Below are 14187 nucleotides of genomic sequence, written 5' to 3' on the forward strand. Positions count from 1 at the left end.
ACAAAGGCAAAAAAACCCCACCGGAAAACCCCGAAAGCAAAAACAACCCAACAGCAAAAAAAAAGAAGAAGAAGAAGAAGAAAAAGAAGCAAATTCCAGCCACGAGCCGGGAACAGACGGTCAGTACCAGCGGAGAAGGAACCCCGACCCCGGACCTGAGGCCCGGCTCTGCGCGGGGGCGGGGCTTCGCCTCCGGGAGGCGGAGTCGTCGTTTCGCGTTTCCGGCAAGCTTGTACCTCTTCCCTTGCCGTAGTGCCTCAAACCGGAAGCTCGCCTAAGGCGTGCACTAGACTTCCGGGCGAGAGTTGAGCTAGTTGGTAGCATGTGGGAGCCGCTGTGGAGAGTCGCTGGCGTCTGAGTCCTGCCCGAAGTCGAGCTCCGGGTGAGCAGGAGCCGTGGGTCGGGCGGCATACGCGGGAGGGTAGGGTGTCCGCGGGCTCTCGAGTCTCCGCGGAGTCGGCGCTGGCGCGTAGGCTCCTGCGGGGCCGCCGGCGGCGTGTGCGCGGCCGCGCTGAGCGCTGGGGCACTTGCTCCGACCGGAGGCCTTTGCCGCTTGCGGTCAGACCGGCTTCTCGTCCTGTAGCGGCTTCTCACGGTGGCTGCGTTTCTTCGCCCGTGTTTTTAGAAATCCGCCGGCCTGGAGGATGACGTCCTTAGCCCAGCAGCTGCAACGGCTCGCCCTCCCCCAGAGTGATCCCAGCCTCTTGTCTCGGGATGAAGTTGCCTCTTTGTTGTTCGACCCCAAGGAAGCGGCCACCATCGACAGGGACACCGCCTTTGCCATTGGTGAGCTACCCTTGAACCTAGGAAAACTGCGAAGCGTGCGTTTCCTGGATGTTGCCGTATGTTCTTTTTCTTCTCTGACTGCCCTCCTCAGGGGTTTCTAATTCTCTGATTTGACTTACCTTGTTAAGACAAAGAATGATAATCAAGGACGTGCTACAAGCTTGAAATGTATGTAGATAGCAGTGTCTGAATTTCACAGACGAAGAAACAAGGTTAGGGAAGTCACCTAAACGGAGAGGAAAAGCAGCCGAAGAGGGCTGGGGAGGTAGGGCTGGACGGGTAGGGGAGGAGTCTTCCCAGGGCTGGCCTAGTTATGTATTGAAATTGTGTTGTATTGGGGGGAGGGTAGGGGGAAGGCCTTCTGCTAGGAAGTACTTTCCATTCTCCTAGTTGGTGAGATGAGATTTATTTTCTATGCTGGAAACTAGAAAACTGTGTTTGGGGCTGTGTTACCAATTATATATGCTAAAAAAATTCAGGGATTTTTAGGGGTAAGTAAAGCTGTAAGAGAGGGGTGAGATAGATGAGTTTGCTTGCAAAGAATTGTGAGTAATCTGCTGGCCTTTTCCTAGGATGCACTGGCCTGGAAGAGCTGCTTGGAATTGATCCTTCCTTTGAGCAGTTTGAGGCACCACTGTTCAGTCAGCTAGCAAAAACCTTGGAGCGCAGCGTTCAGACCAAAGCAGTGAACAAACAGCTGGACGAAAACATTAAATTATTTCTTATTCACTTGTCGCCTTACTTCCTGCTGAAGCCAGCACAGAAGTGTCTGGAGTGGTTGATTCACAGGTAGCAAATGGAATTATGGAAATAATTATGGGGTCACAACATTCATCTTTTTTTTTTTAAGTAATGAGAACATTTATTGATTTAAAGTTGAAGAATTAGGTATAGTAAGAGGCTAATGTCATTTCTGTTGAGTGAGATTAGCTCTTTTCATACCGAACTCATTTATTTTGATGGTGAAAACAGGGCTGCTGAAGGCTCTGAGTAAATAGTCTAACCTCAGTCCTCAGGAGCTCACGTCACTTTGCCGTTACAAATGGCTGCTGCGTATTTGGGGCAGAGGGTAGTATTAAACGTCTTCCTTGACGAAAGAACGACAGCAGTGATTTGGGAAGAGGCTGATGGTGTTCTCTAAAATACCTTTACTTAAAAACAGCAACAGCTAACGCGTGTTGAACGTCTATACACCAGGCCTTTGTGTGTATTATTTCAGTGCTCACAGCATGCTTGTGGGGAGATGCTTCTCCCATCCCCGTTTTACAGTTGAGAAAACAGAGGTGTGAAGGGGTTAAGTTGCCTGAGTCACACGACTGGTAAGCTGAGATACAAGATTGTTTCCAAGGATGTGATCTTTCATCCACCTTGGAAACTGTCTCAGTGAAGTTTACTCAGTTTATTTTCTCGTTTATTTGAATCACATCGGTATATCGCAGTTTACACGTTTTTGTCTTTTCTCCCTTACGTATATTTTAAAAGTAGGAAGGTTTCACTTCATTAATTGGAGGCCTGGGGGTATGGGAAGCAAGCGAGTCATTGAGAAAACAGACATTTAACTTGGGTCGTCTGATCATCCGAGTATTAGACTCATCAGACGAAAAACATCTAATATCGCCCCCCATCTTCTAGCATCTGGTCTCCCCCAAATAGATCATGAATGTGTAAGGAGTACTTTTTACATTGGGTTTTGTGTTTATTCACTCATGAAGCTTATTTAGCAGACATTTTAAGTTCAATACGAGGATGAATAGGCTGCCCTTTCTCACTGTTTTGAAATAAATGCCACGGTAAAGGTGTATACAAAGTTTTGGGCACCTAGCGCTGCCTGAAGTAGTTGAGGGGAGAGAGCTTGATGGAGAAAGTGACATCTGGGCTGGCACCAAAGCTGTATGTAGAACCACACTAAAGGCACAGGTGAGAGGATAGGAGAGTTCAGGCAGACATGAGAGATCGCTCAGCTGGGAGAATTAAAAGCATCTTGAGAAAGGAGGCATTTGCACTAGATCCTAAAAGCTAGAAGGAATTTGATGGATCTGACAGAATCAACAAATCTGTGTTATTAGAGAGGAGGGACCCTTACAAAGTTTTGTGAAGTTCACAAATTACATGTGGCTGTATTCAAAGAAAGTAATATGATTTTCTGTTTCACTCAGTCTTAAGGTTTTGGGTTGTAGCAGTTAGATAAACTGAGGAAGTTCCGCCGTGGCAGGTGGACTCTAGGGCAGGGGGAGAAGCCGACGTTGCTGCCCCGCTGACCCGTTACTTCTCTGTCCATTTGACTGCTGTGATCCCACAGTTATGTTGATGTAATAAGAGGTTTTTTAAGAAGTTGAGAGGAAGTGAATGGGTGTCAGTTTTGATACTGAATATTTAAACACACTGCTGCATAAGAATTGGCAGAAGCCTGTTGAAGAGTGCTGGGATGTCTGTTGTTTAAGTTATGTGGTTGTTTTCGGTGTGTAAGGAAATAAATGGCTGGGACTTTTGTGTCAGTTCGAATTTTTTCTTTTTCCCCCAGGTTCCATATCCACCTTTACAATCAAGACAGCCTCATTGGTTGCGTCCTGCCATACCACGAGACAAGAATATTTGTGCGGGTTATACAGCTTCTAAAGATCACTAACTCAAAGCACAAATGGTTCTGGTTGTTGCCAGTTAAGGTATGGTTGTTGAATGACATGTATCTGTAGTCATTACAAATCTTAATTATGAGTATAATTTGGAGAAAGTAAAATCGTTCATACTCCTGAGAGTGGTCAAGTGTTACCTCCATCACTTTTATTTCCTGACTTCCAGGTGAAACTGTTTAGAATGATAGCTGGCTTTTATTTAGTACCTGATACCAGGCTAGGCAGTTTATATTGTATTATCTTGGATTCTCACAAAACCATTTTTACAAATGAAGACAGGCTCAGAATTAATAAGTTACTTGCCAAAGTTCATGTAACTCTAGAGTGAAAATCCAGATCTGATTCTAAAGCTTGTCTTTACCATGCTGTCTGGCATTTTACATTTTGGAACTGAAAAGCTTAAAAAAAAGTTGGAGGTGAAGAAAAGCATAAAATACTTACAGAAATTAAAAGGATGAGGACAACTTGAAGGACTTCAGGAAATTAATAAAGTTGTAAAGAAAATGCTAGGAATTAATTTACAGGTGAGGAACAGGATGGTTGCCTTATAGGAAGGGCCTGGCTGGGATGGGATAGCGTGATTTTCTGTAAGACAACAGACTCGCCAGTATCACTTTGTTTGCAGACGTGGTAGAGGAAAGCAGGTGTACCTTGCGGGCAGGAATTGTACTGAACGTTGAGCATGGAGTTCAGGCTAGCGGACTGGGACTGTGAAGGAGTTACCTTTATGGGTGATGGCAGTGAGTTCCATGATCGGAATGAGAAGAAAGAGAGGAATGGAAGTTTATTTAGATGAAGAGTTTAAGAGTTTGGATGTAAAGCACTTGAACCGAAGAAGGTTGAGGAAGAGAAGCCAGCCCATGATAAAGCTTCTTATCAAACTACTCAGCATTCCCTTTGCTCACAACACGCAAATTAATTTTTTCCCAAGTCTACACACAGACCCTGCCGTTCTAGTCACAGTAGTTTCAGGTTTCCAAACCCCACCTACCTGTTAAAGTTCACCTTAGATTAGCCTTTCCCTGGCCGATTCAGAATGTATCGTGTACTGACACCTGCCATGCACACTGCTGGGCAGTGGGAATAGTGGTATAAATTGGCCAGGTTCCTCGTCTGGTTCTGTTAGTAATGCTGTAAAGCAGTGACAGAGCCATGGCACGTTGGCTCAAACGTTGGCACGTCTAACCAGTGGAGTTACTAAGAGTCTAGAGAACCCAGATACATCTAAATACACAGCTAATGCAGCACACAAGCACTTTCCCCTGGGAACCTCCACACTCGCTGTGGGTCCTTCTTGTCTGAATTTCTAAAGTTTGCACAGTTTTATGTGTTAATCTCATCTCTGCCACCAGTTATAAGGGGGGACTCTTTTGTATTTATGACCTGCAGTGTGAAGCTGCTACTTTGGCCAGTACTTGAAAAGTAATGCTGACTTGATGAATGTGCTGAGTAATCGTCGGTTCTTTTTGTCTCATAGCAATCTGGAGTGCCCTTAGCTAAGGGAACTTTGGCCACCCACTGCTACAGGGATCTTGGGTTCATGGATTTCATTTGTAGTCTGGTGACAAAATCTGTGAAGGTGAGTAGTGTATTCTTTCACGAATGTATAATTCCATTAGAAGGTTGCTTTGTCTGAATGAAAAAACATACAAAGGTCTTTTCTAATATCGGTGGTACCTTGAACACGTCCTTTTTGTTGAGTGATCTGCTGTCTTGGATCATGAACAGTTTAATCAGTCTTCCATGACCAAAGCTGTTTTTCTACAAAAATTATTCTCCTTGCCAAATTGTGTTTCCACTGACTGTTTAAACAAGGAGACAGCCTAAGAACATCAGGAAGGTGGTTCATTCTTGTCATATCTAATTGAACCATTAAATTTGTGTATTTAATGTTGCGTGTGGTCAGAACGCAGCTGTCAGCCTGCAGTAGGTGAGGAGAGCTGTAAACGAGTGTGTGCTTTCATCTGGTCGGCCTTTCCCTCTTCAGTGCGTTTTGTGCTTTGTGTTCCAGGTTTTTGCCACGCACCCTGGGGGCTCAGCTCAGCTGAGGGTGCTCTTGACTTTCTATGCTTCTACCCTGGTGTCAGCTCTGGTGGCCGCCGAGGACATATCAGACAACATAGTTGCCAAGCTGTTTCCATACATTCAAAAGGTTGGCCCGGCTTATGTGTAAAGTAGATTATTTTGTACCTGAAGGGATTTTCCTGCTTTTGAAAATTTCACTTCGACATAAATGTTTTTACCTTGACAGTTTATTTCAGGTGGCTGATGAGATTTAATTTTTAGGTAAAAATATAACTTCTTTTGTCTTAAAAACTTAAGAGTGGGATCTTAATTAGGGCCCCTTAATAAGCGTTTGGCCCTGCCAGCTCCTCCCAGACTCATTTTCTTAGCAGTCATTTTACATCACCGGAGAGAGGAGGAGGAGAGAATCTCTTCAGGGCAGAGGCTCTCTCATCGTTCTTTTTGCGTTGACTCCTGCTGCTCCGTGGTTCTCCCCAAGTGCCTCATCCCCGCTCAGCTTCCCAGGTTCCCCTCGGAGGCACTGCTTTAACTTCCCACCAGTGTCCCCGAATTACTGTCTCTAGTCAGACGCTGGTTCGTTTCTGGTTCGAGTCTGCCGTACGCAGGCGGTGTTCGCATGGAGAGGAGGACTCCCTGGCTCCCGCTAGGGTGTGTGGTGGGTGTTGGACTCGGGAGACCTTCTGTCACCCTTCTGTTACCCAGGACTCTTGTCTGGTTTCCGTGTCTGCTCAGAAGGGGGCAGCACCTTGATTTTTCATTTCCGAGGGGTGTTGACTCTCAGTGTCTGTTAGGCTGTGTTAATCTCTAATTTATGACACTTCCAGTTTGTTAAAATAAAATAACATTTAAAGTAGAATAAAATAACATAGTTTATCATTTTTCCTTGCATTTTAAAAAATATTTAGGGATTGAAATCATCTTTACCAGATTACAGAGCTGCGACGTACATGATAATATGTCAGATTTCTGTGAAAGTGACCATGGAAGACACCTTCGTCAACTCACTGGCTTCACAGATCATCAGAACTTTGACCAAAATTCCCTCTTTGGTCAGGGATGGACTGGGTTGCTTGATAGTGGTCCTGCAGAGACAGAAGCCAGAGAGCCTTGGGAAAAAGTACGTACAGCTGAATTGAGAAGTGATAGTAATTAGAGGAAGATGAAGTTATTTTTAGTGATTTTTTCATAGGACGTTTTATGCTATTTTTAAAAATTGCCATTTGTTGTCTCACGTGTAAAGCCAACACCTTATGTTGCTGCCGCTTCACAGGCCATTTCCGCACTTGTGCAGCGTTCCTGACCTCGTCACGCTGCTCCAGAGGATCTCGGAGACGCACGACGTCGGCCCTCTCCTGCGCTACATGCTTCCCCACCTGGTCACTTCCATCATTCGTCACGTCACAGGTGTGTGGGTGTACTTTTCTTGTCCAGAGACTTGCTCTCATGTGATTCTCTTAAAATAGGAACCACATCTTTGTTAGTATCTTTAAGATACTTAGAGCTTCTGCTTTCCAGTTGTTTTTGTGTGATTTAACTATTTTTCTCGTGTAAGAAACTTTTGGGGTGGAGAGCAGGTTGGTCAAAGGGAGATCCTTGTTAAGTCAGTGATATGCTTAGTATTTTTTTTAAATGTGTGTTTTCAGTCTCGAATAAGACTGGAATTCTTTTTAAAACAATTAAAATATGTTTCTGAGTAAAATTTTACCTTCTCATACAGATACTTAATGAGCTATATTACAGTGAATATCCAGTTACCAAAAAGTTTTTATCTCTTGAGTCATTGAGAATTTAAGACCAAGAAAATCTCATGCATAAAAAGCCAAAAAGTTAATTAGAGTGATTATTTGCATTATGTTTTTTATCCTTCAATAAATACAGAAAGATAAGAAGTTCTTGGTCCTGTTACTGCTGGGCTAAGAAAGACACACATCATCTCTACAGTTACGTTAGTCTGTTGGGAAATGAGGTGTGCGTAACCACACCTCAGTTTAAATGTGAGTTTCAGAAACATGGCTGATGCAAATGAAAGTGTATCTCTCTTGTTCTGTTGGTGATGAGTGGTGCAGCCAGGGCTTACATTCATTCAGTCGTAAATCTGGGCCAGGAGGTGACAGCTCTGGGCTCAGCGAGGAGGTAATGAGGTGGAGGTGTGGCCTGTTTTCACAGGGGGTTTGCTGAGACGTAGAATCAGGTCCCAGCTTCACCACTTGCAGTGAGACCTGGGGAAGACTGTATATTTTGGATTTCTGTTTCATTAATGAGAGAGGCGTGATAGTATTTGTTTTTTTAGAATATAGAGAGTTTCAGATAAAGGATAAATGAGAGAACTGTATACAGAATTGGTGTGAAAAATGTAAATGACTAAGTGGGTGAAGTGCATTTTTGAAAACAGGTAAAAAGCTGGAGGTCAGTATGTATGTTTTTAAAGCTATTTCTGCGGTTAATGACGTAATAACACCTAATAACATAGGCATGCAAAAATTCACCCAGTTGATTTTAACTTGTTATGTGCTAAGGAGAAGAAGCTGAAGAGCTGGATGGGCAAACCTGCAGGCGACTCTTGGAAGCCGTGCTCTCCAGTGTACCGCTGAAGAGCGGCTTGGACCACTTGTTGGCCAGGTACGCTGCTGCTTTGACGTTTATGATTTGTATTTCTGGGGCTAAGTGTAGTTTTCAGGGTTGGCTAACAGATTTCCAGTATCCCTTTGTAATGTAATTTGTCCGTGTCATTTCGTTTAATCCTAAGTGCTTAGCCCAATAATTGTGGCAGAAGAAAAAGAAGTAATGTCTCTCGTCTGTCTTTTGTGCCTGTACGTGATCATGGAAAGTTAGTAGTGAAGCTACATTTGGGTTATTCTACATGTAATTTGTGATTGTTTAAAATTTCCTGTTGATAAATGGACCAAAATACCTGAGACAGCACATCACAGCGGGTAGTAGTAATTGAGTGTTGGCATGAAGTAAAGCCAGCACCGTCTCCGTTTTCTTGCTTGCTTGACACGGGGGCAGGAAGGTAGGCAGTGCAGTCTCACGTCGGTCTGCCTGCCCTCTGTCACCCCCAGGCTACGAGGGGGTGGTTCTGAAGGTCAGGCTGCGTGGGTCTGGCTTTGCTGGGGTGTGTCGTGGGGCAGGCACCTGTCTGCTGGTGTGTGTCATTCGTGCCCTGGCTCCCACGGGTGGCGTGTGGGTTACACGAGCCAAGTAGGTGAAGGACTGTGGAGAGCTTGGGCTCGGGTCCGCCTGGGGCTGCAGACCCAGCTGTACTTCCTGGGGCGGAGCCGGGCACGCCCGGCGTTGGCTCTTGGTGCCGTTCCCTTCGACCTCGGGCTCCGTCAGGCTTCTTAGCCCCGGCTTTGTGTATCTGTGAACTAGGTCTGCTCTCTGCCGCGTGGAGGTCTGACAGAGGTGATGTTTTCCAGAGTCCTTAGAACATAGTAAGTGTTCAGTAAGTAGTAACTCTCGTGTCTGCTGGCATTTGCTTTGTTTTGCAGCCTCCTTTTTGAAGAGTATATTTCGTACAGCTCACAGGAAGAAATCCATCCTGATAAAGTCTCTCTGCTTAACGAACAGTTTCTTCCACTTATCAGACTTCTAGAAAGCAGGTGGGTTGCGTGTGTGGCTTCTTGTTTGTGAAGAGGTGGTCCTCAGGTCGCAGCTTAATACAGGGACTGGACTGCACGAAGCCTGCTCTTTGCTTCCTTTCAGGAGGGACAGTTTCAGGGTCTCACCGTGCCGGAAATGCGAGAGGAAATAGGGGTGGTGTGGGGACTATGAGCGTATGATTTTTTACAGAGAGACCTTCTGGTGTTGAAGCAGTGGTGATAATTGATCAGGATCAGTTTGCATACTCCATTTGTCCAAATTTGCTTCAGTCTCAGTAGTTTGAAAAGTTTTATTTCTCCTTTATGCACATACAGCGTGTGTGGTTAATACCTTTATTAGGAATAACAAACTAACCCTTTGATTTCATCCCAGGTACCCCAGAACATTAGATGCTGTGTTAGAGGAACACCTAAAGGAGGTCACAGACGTGAAGAAGCAGGAGCTTTTCCACCAGTTTATCTCCCTTTCTACAAGCGGAGGAAAGTACCAGGTAGCTTTGTCTTGGGGGTTTATGACACTTACGGGTGCCACACGGATGTGGTCGCGTGAAGAGCCCAGGAAGGAAGTTTGCAACCTCAGTCCTCTCTTTGGAAAGTTTCATGGAGAGAGAAGGTTTTATACAGGTTTGCCTAGTTACCTGAAGTAAGACTCTGAGGCAGGAATTAGATAACTGGAGAAGGGTACAATTAATTTTTTAAATAACTGTGCATGTCATACTTAGGAAAAGTGTTATGTTAGAACTTCAGGGATTTTCTGATAATTCACCCTAAGTCTTTATACTAAAAGTTAGACGTTTAAGTAGTTCTTATAATTAGCCTGGAAAATAAATATTATGAAGAAAAGTATAATTATTTTGGCTTTTCTCATCTGTAATTAGACTTTGATCTTTATTGGTATTTCATTCCCAAATTGTAGGTTGATGGACTTCCTTCTTAGTCGAAATACGTAAATAACCTAAGTTGTCACTAATCTGAGTGTCACTGTTGTATCATTCAGATGAATTGCATTCTCTCTTCAGTGATCAGTTTTTAAAAACTTTATCAAATGTCCTCGATGTCATAGCCAACAGTGCAGCACGTATTGTCTAAGAAGCGCACAGGAGTTGGCGGGACGGTCTCAGAGTATGTACAAACTGGGACTCAGAGGTTTAAACCCGGGTGTGCTGACCAGCGGTTTTGAACTCTGGGTAAACTGCATACAAAACTTACAGTTGAAATACCAGCCAATCTGTAAACTTCTCATAATACAAAAATGATGCTTTGAGGTGCGAAATACTTTTTTTAAACTAACAACCTATATAAACATTTAAAATAATAATTAAAAACAACTTCAGAATTTATAAAGATTAGCTATAAAAATATATTGACAGTCACTTTTCTTACATATGTACCATTTGGTACATTACAAAACAGTCTCTAACATAAAATTGCCTTAATAATGCTACTGTTTTAGAATCTGATAAACCTTGCATTAAATTGATTATAAAATCTTCTTGAAAAACCTTGGTCTGCATCTTCAGAAAGATTTTTAAATCCTCTAATATCATCTTAAGGGCCTGTAAGCATTCCATTCTGGTAAAGCACAACAAAATAAGTAGTGTATATTCAACTGCAGTTGGAGTAGAGAATCAAAAAACAATTTATTAAATATTTGTAGAAAATCACCATTCCCAGAGTAACCAAAAAAACAAACTAAAAGCATCAGACTTTTAAACAATTCTCTGCATTCTGATAAAAACTGTTACAGTCACCACACTCCATTCATGCACCTTAGATGCCTTTTAGGACAAGGCCTCAAACATGATTAACCCCATCTCAACCCTCTCAAGTCCAAAAAACAAGCTTTTAAACACCCATTTAAGATCCGACAGTAGAACAAGTGTACATAATCAGAGCACATAATTTATATATTTAGTTATGTGTCAGCTTTTCTGCTTGTAGTTTAGAATCTATTGGTGGGAGCTGGTGAATGTTCATTTCTTCTTGAGTAGGTATAATTTTTACAGAGCTTCCAGTTGTGCCAGTAACTTCCTTGAGGTCATTTTCTGCTTTATCCTCTGTCACCAGATCTCTTGCCTAAGATATTTTTGAGTTGCAAAAGCCTAAATAAAAAGCTTCATTTTTGACCTTTTAATTTATAAAGCTCCATCAAAAAGAAAAGAAACCCATCTACTTTTTAGGCAAGTCTGCAGAAGTATTTTCTTTAAGAATCAAGCACTTTTATTAGAATAAAGATCCTTCAGAGTTTTTAACTTTTCTGTTAGAGTTTTACTTTGATTTTCCAGGACTGCAGCTCGGTTTTCCAGGCATTTCACACACTCTTTCTTCTCTCTGTGGCGTTCTTGAGCAGCTTCTGTGTTTTTCATCAGTCTTATTTCTCCTTTCCTTGGGGGCCCTCGGTCGGAGTTGTCTGAGATGTAAGGGCGCAGGAGATGTCATCACCGCAGTTTGTGGTAGCAAGTGGCTGAAGGTGTGTCTGCGTAGCTCCCAGCGTGGTTTGTGCAGCTGCCTGGTTGCTGCGCACAAGTATTACCGCCCAGCAGAGGCTTGTGTCTGCTGGAGCGTTGTGCCTTGCTGGGGACCCTCTGAGTTTGTCGTGGTAGGCATGTGAAGCCCCTGGACCGTCTGCCTGGGCTGGCCAGCTATAAGGCTCCACTAGGGGCAGTGGCAGTGTGCCGTCCAGTGCTAGTCTGATCAGACTGGAAGTGACTACAGAAACTCCAGGGTTTTCTCCTTCTCCTTTCCTGCCCCAGATATCTTTAGAAGCTAGATCTTTGAAAAGATCTCTGCAGATGGGCGCCGTGCTAGGATCCCGTGGGCTTTCTGTGCGGAGCCCGTGTGTTGGATGAGTCCTGAGACTCGTCACTTGCTGATGAAGTTGTTGAGCAATATGAGGAATAGGGGGTCCCTGAACTGTTGAGTCAGATTGAGGTGCTGTTTCTGAAGCGTTACTCTTGTGAGAGCCTTCCATAATCAGCTGTGATTCCTCGGGGCAGCGGGACCTCCACCTCCACTCCCCCCAACGCCTGTCTGCTGAGGCCAGCACCTGCTCGGGGCCAGGAGGCCACTCGGTGGGGTGGTTTCCTTGGCTTAGTGGCGTGGCGCTCAGCTCAGCTGCTGCTTGATCTGGCCCAGGGCTGTTGGCCCGGCCTTAACTCACGCCCGACCTGCCTGCCTCTTGTAGACTGCAGTCAGCGATCCATTTTTTTAATTTATATTTTCATTTAGGTGCTAATATAGAGATTTGTCTTTGGTGTTTTTCACCTTGGAATCAGATGTCCATAAAGAATACAGAATTACTTCACTGCTTTCAACCTAAAGGCACAAATATACACGAAATCACAACATTGTAATTCACACTGTGTTCTGGAGGCTGAGATTTTGCTTAACTTTTTACCTTTGGTTTGCTTTGCTTTTTGGTCTCTGAAATCAGACAGTTGTTACTGAACACGTTGGGCAGCTTGGGGTGGTTTCCTCTCCTCTGGTTTTCCTTTTTGATAGCACGTTGCTCAGATTTAATGGCGAAATCATTTGGTAATTGTGATGAATCCTCTAGTTTTTAGCAGATTCTGATACCTCCTTGATGCTCAGTCTGAATCATCCGCTTGCTCCTGTGAGACTTCTGGCCGTTAATCATCTGAGAAACATCATGGAAACGTCACAGGTTGGTGTCCGCGTTCTTTTCTGACGTCCTTATCCTTACGATGAACAGTGTAATTCTAGAATAAGAAGCTGAAGTTACCACCGAGAGTCAGTGTTAATGACAGAGATAAGCCTAATAAAGTGGCTGAGAGTGCACGGGATGGAGAGTCAGGGCTGTGACCTGTGTGTGCCTGGGTGGCAGCTGTTCTCCTGTGTTTCCCCGTCACGGGTGGTTAGTTTAGCTGTAGGTGAGTTTTTCAGGCTAGAATTCATAGATTAATTCACAGAGGTTCATGTGTTACCGGAATTTTCTAGTTTTGACACTTGAATTTGATGGTCTTAAATTTAACGTGAGCCTGTTTGGGGACATCAGAGTGATCGCTTTTGGAGCCCTGTTTATGATTTCAGTCCCTGCTGGTCACAGTTTAAAATTTTGGTGGCTCCAAGTAGTAAGTACAGAAGCTATAGCTTAATTTGTAGACAAAGCCTTTGTACCAACATGGTGTTTTACAGAGGCTCCGCAGTGATTCACATAGAGCGGTGTTTTCCGAACGTCAGCCATTCAAGCAGACTTTTTGCCGCGTTCGCTCACCGCTGACGCTGCTTCCTTGAAGCTTTTCTTCAGCGTCCTTCACATGGACTCGTTTTTTACATAGGCTTTTTAAAATTCAGTGATGGTCGACTTGTTAGTTTCAAGTGTACAGCTTAGTAATTCGGCATTTTTGTAGATTATACTCCATGCAAGGTGGTTCTAAAACACTGACTGTATTTCCTGTGCTGCACATTGTATCCTCGTAGCTCATCTAATTCATCTACTTTACATAGCCCTTCGTATCATGAGTTTGAAGTTCTAGTTGTATATACATTTTACTGTTCTTAATAAAATTAAAATAGGACTGTTCATCTGTGTAGTTTCTAAGATCACCTCATGTACTGCCTTTTGCATATTTGGCAAATTTCTGGGCCAGAGAAACACGGTAGCAGAGCTTAGTTTCCTCACAGCACACAGAGGTGTGCACGCACCGAACCCCAGACTTGTGTCCTGGCAGTTAAAACCACATGCATGTTATGTGTAGGATTTAATTTCAGCTACTTATAATTACCACGTTAAATTCATCTCAGTTTGAATTTTACTGTCTTTAATATTTGACTTGTAATGTAAAAAAGATTTTTTTTGTTCTTTTGTATTTTTAGGTTATACTTAATTTTAAAAGTGGTTGATAAGTTTGTCTTATTGATTTGTTTGATAATTAAACTCAGTGAATACTGCTCTTTGTTGTAATAGGGAGATTTTAGTGTCTAGAATTAAAAGGTTGTCCTGGAATCTCTGAGTCTGGAAGCCCTTCTCAGCCTTCCTTTTTTTGATCCTGGCCTCCCCTGACCTCGGATGTGTTAGTTTTTCAACGAAGCGCAATGCAGACATTCAGCTTCACAGGCTACGTGCTGTGGCTGCAGTCGGCGTCTGTCTTTGCGTGCTTCGACTTCCTTCCCCTTCTGCG

At 43.7% G+C, this 14187-nt stretch overlaps 1 protein-coding gene and 1 pseudogene across 2 annotated transcripts in view; one reads left to right on the forward strand and one right to left on the reverse strand.

The window, feature by feature from the left end:
- Positions 1-249: 249 nt before the first annotated feature.
- The window catches only part of HEATR1 (HEAT repeat containing 1), a 45745-nt gene continuing 31807 nt past the window's right edge, over positions 250-14187 (forward strand). For both annotated transcript variants that reach the window (XR_010381800.1, XM_031460811.2), the window contains exons 1-12: positions 250-382; positions 626-786; positions 1359-1575; positions 3308-3449; positions 4897-4998; positions 5431-5571; positions 6350-6561; positions 6715-6848; positions 7961-8063; positions 8936-9046; positions 9420-9537; positions 12603-12710. Coding sequence is in view for 1 of the 2 variants with exons in the window: in XM_031460811.2 (XP_031316671.2) it covers positions 645-786; positions 1359-1575; positions 3308-3449; positions 4897-4998; positions 5431-5571; positions 6350-6561; positions 6715-6848; positions 7961-8063; positions 8936-9046; positions 9420-9537; positions 12603-12710 (1530 nt within the window). In the remaining variant the exon portion in view is untranslated. The remainder of the gene's footprint in view (positions 383-625; positions 787-1358; positions 1576-3307; positions 3450-4896; positions 4999-5430; positions 5572-6349; positions 6562-6714; positions 6849-7960; positions 8064-8935; positions 9047-9419; positions 9538-12602; positions 12711-14187) is intronic.
- On the reverse strand, positions 10650-12607 carry LOC116155688 (cyclic AMP-dependent transcription factor ATF-1-like; annotated as a pseudogene).

The sequence above is a fragment of the Camelus dromedarius genome, chromosome 8, assembly GCF_036321535.1.
Source record: "Camelus dromedarius isolate mCamDro1 chromosome 8, mCamDro1.pat, whole genome shotgun sequence".
Lineage (NCBI taxonomy): Eukaryota > Metazoa > Chordata > Mammalia > Artiodactyla > Camelidae > Camelus > Camelus dromedarius.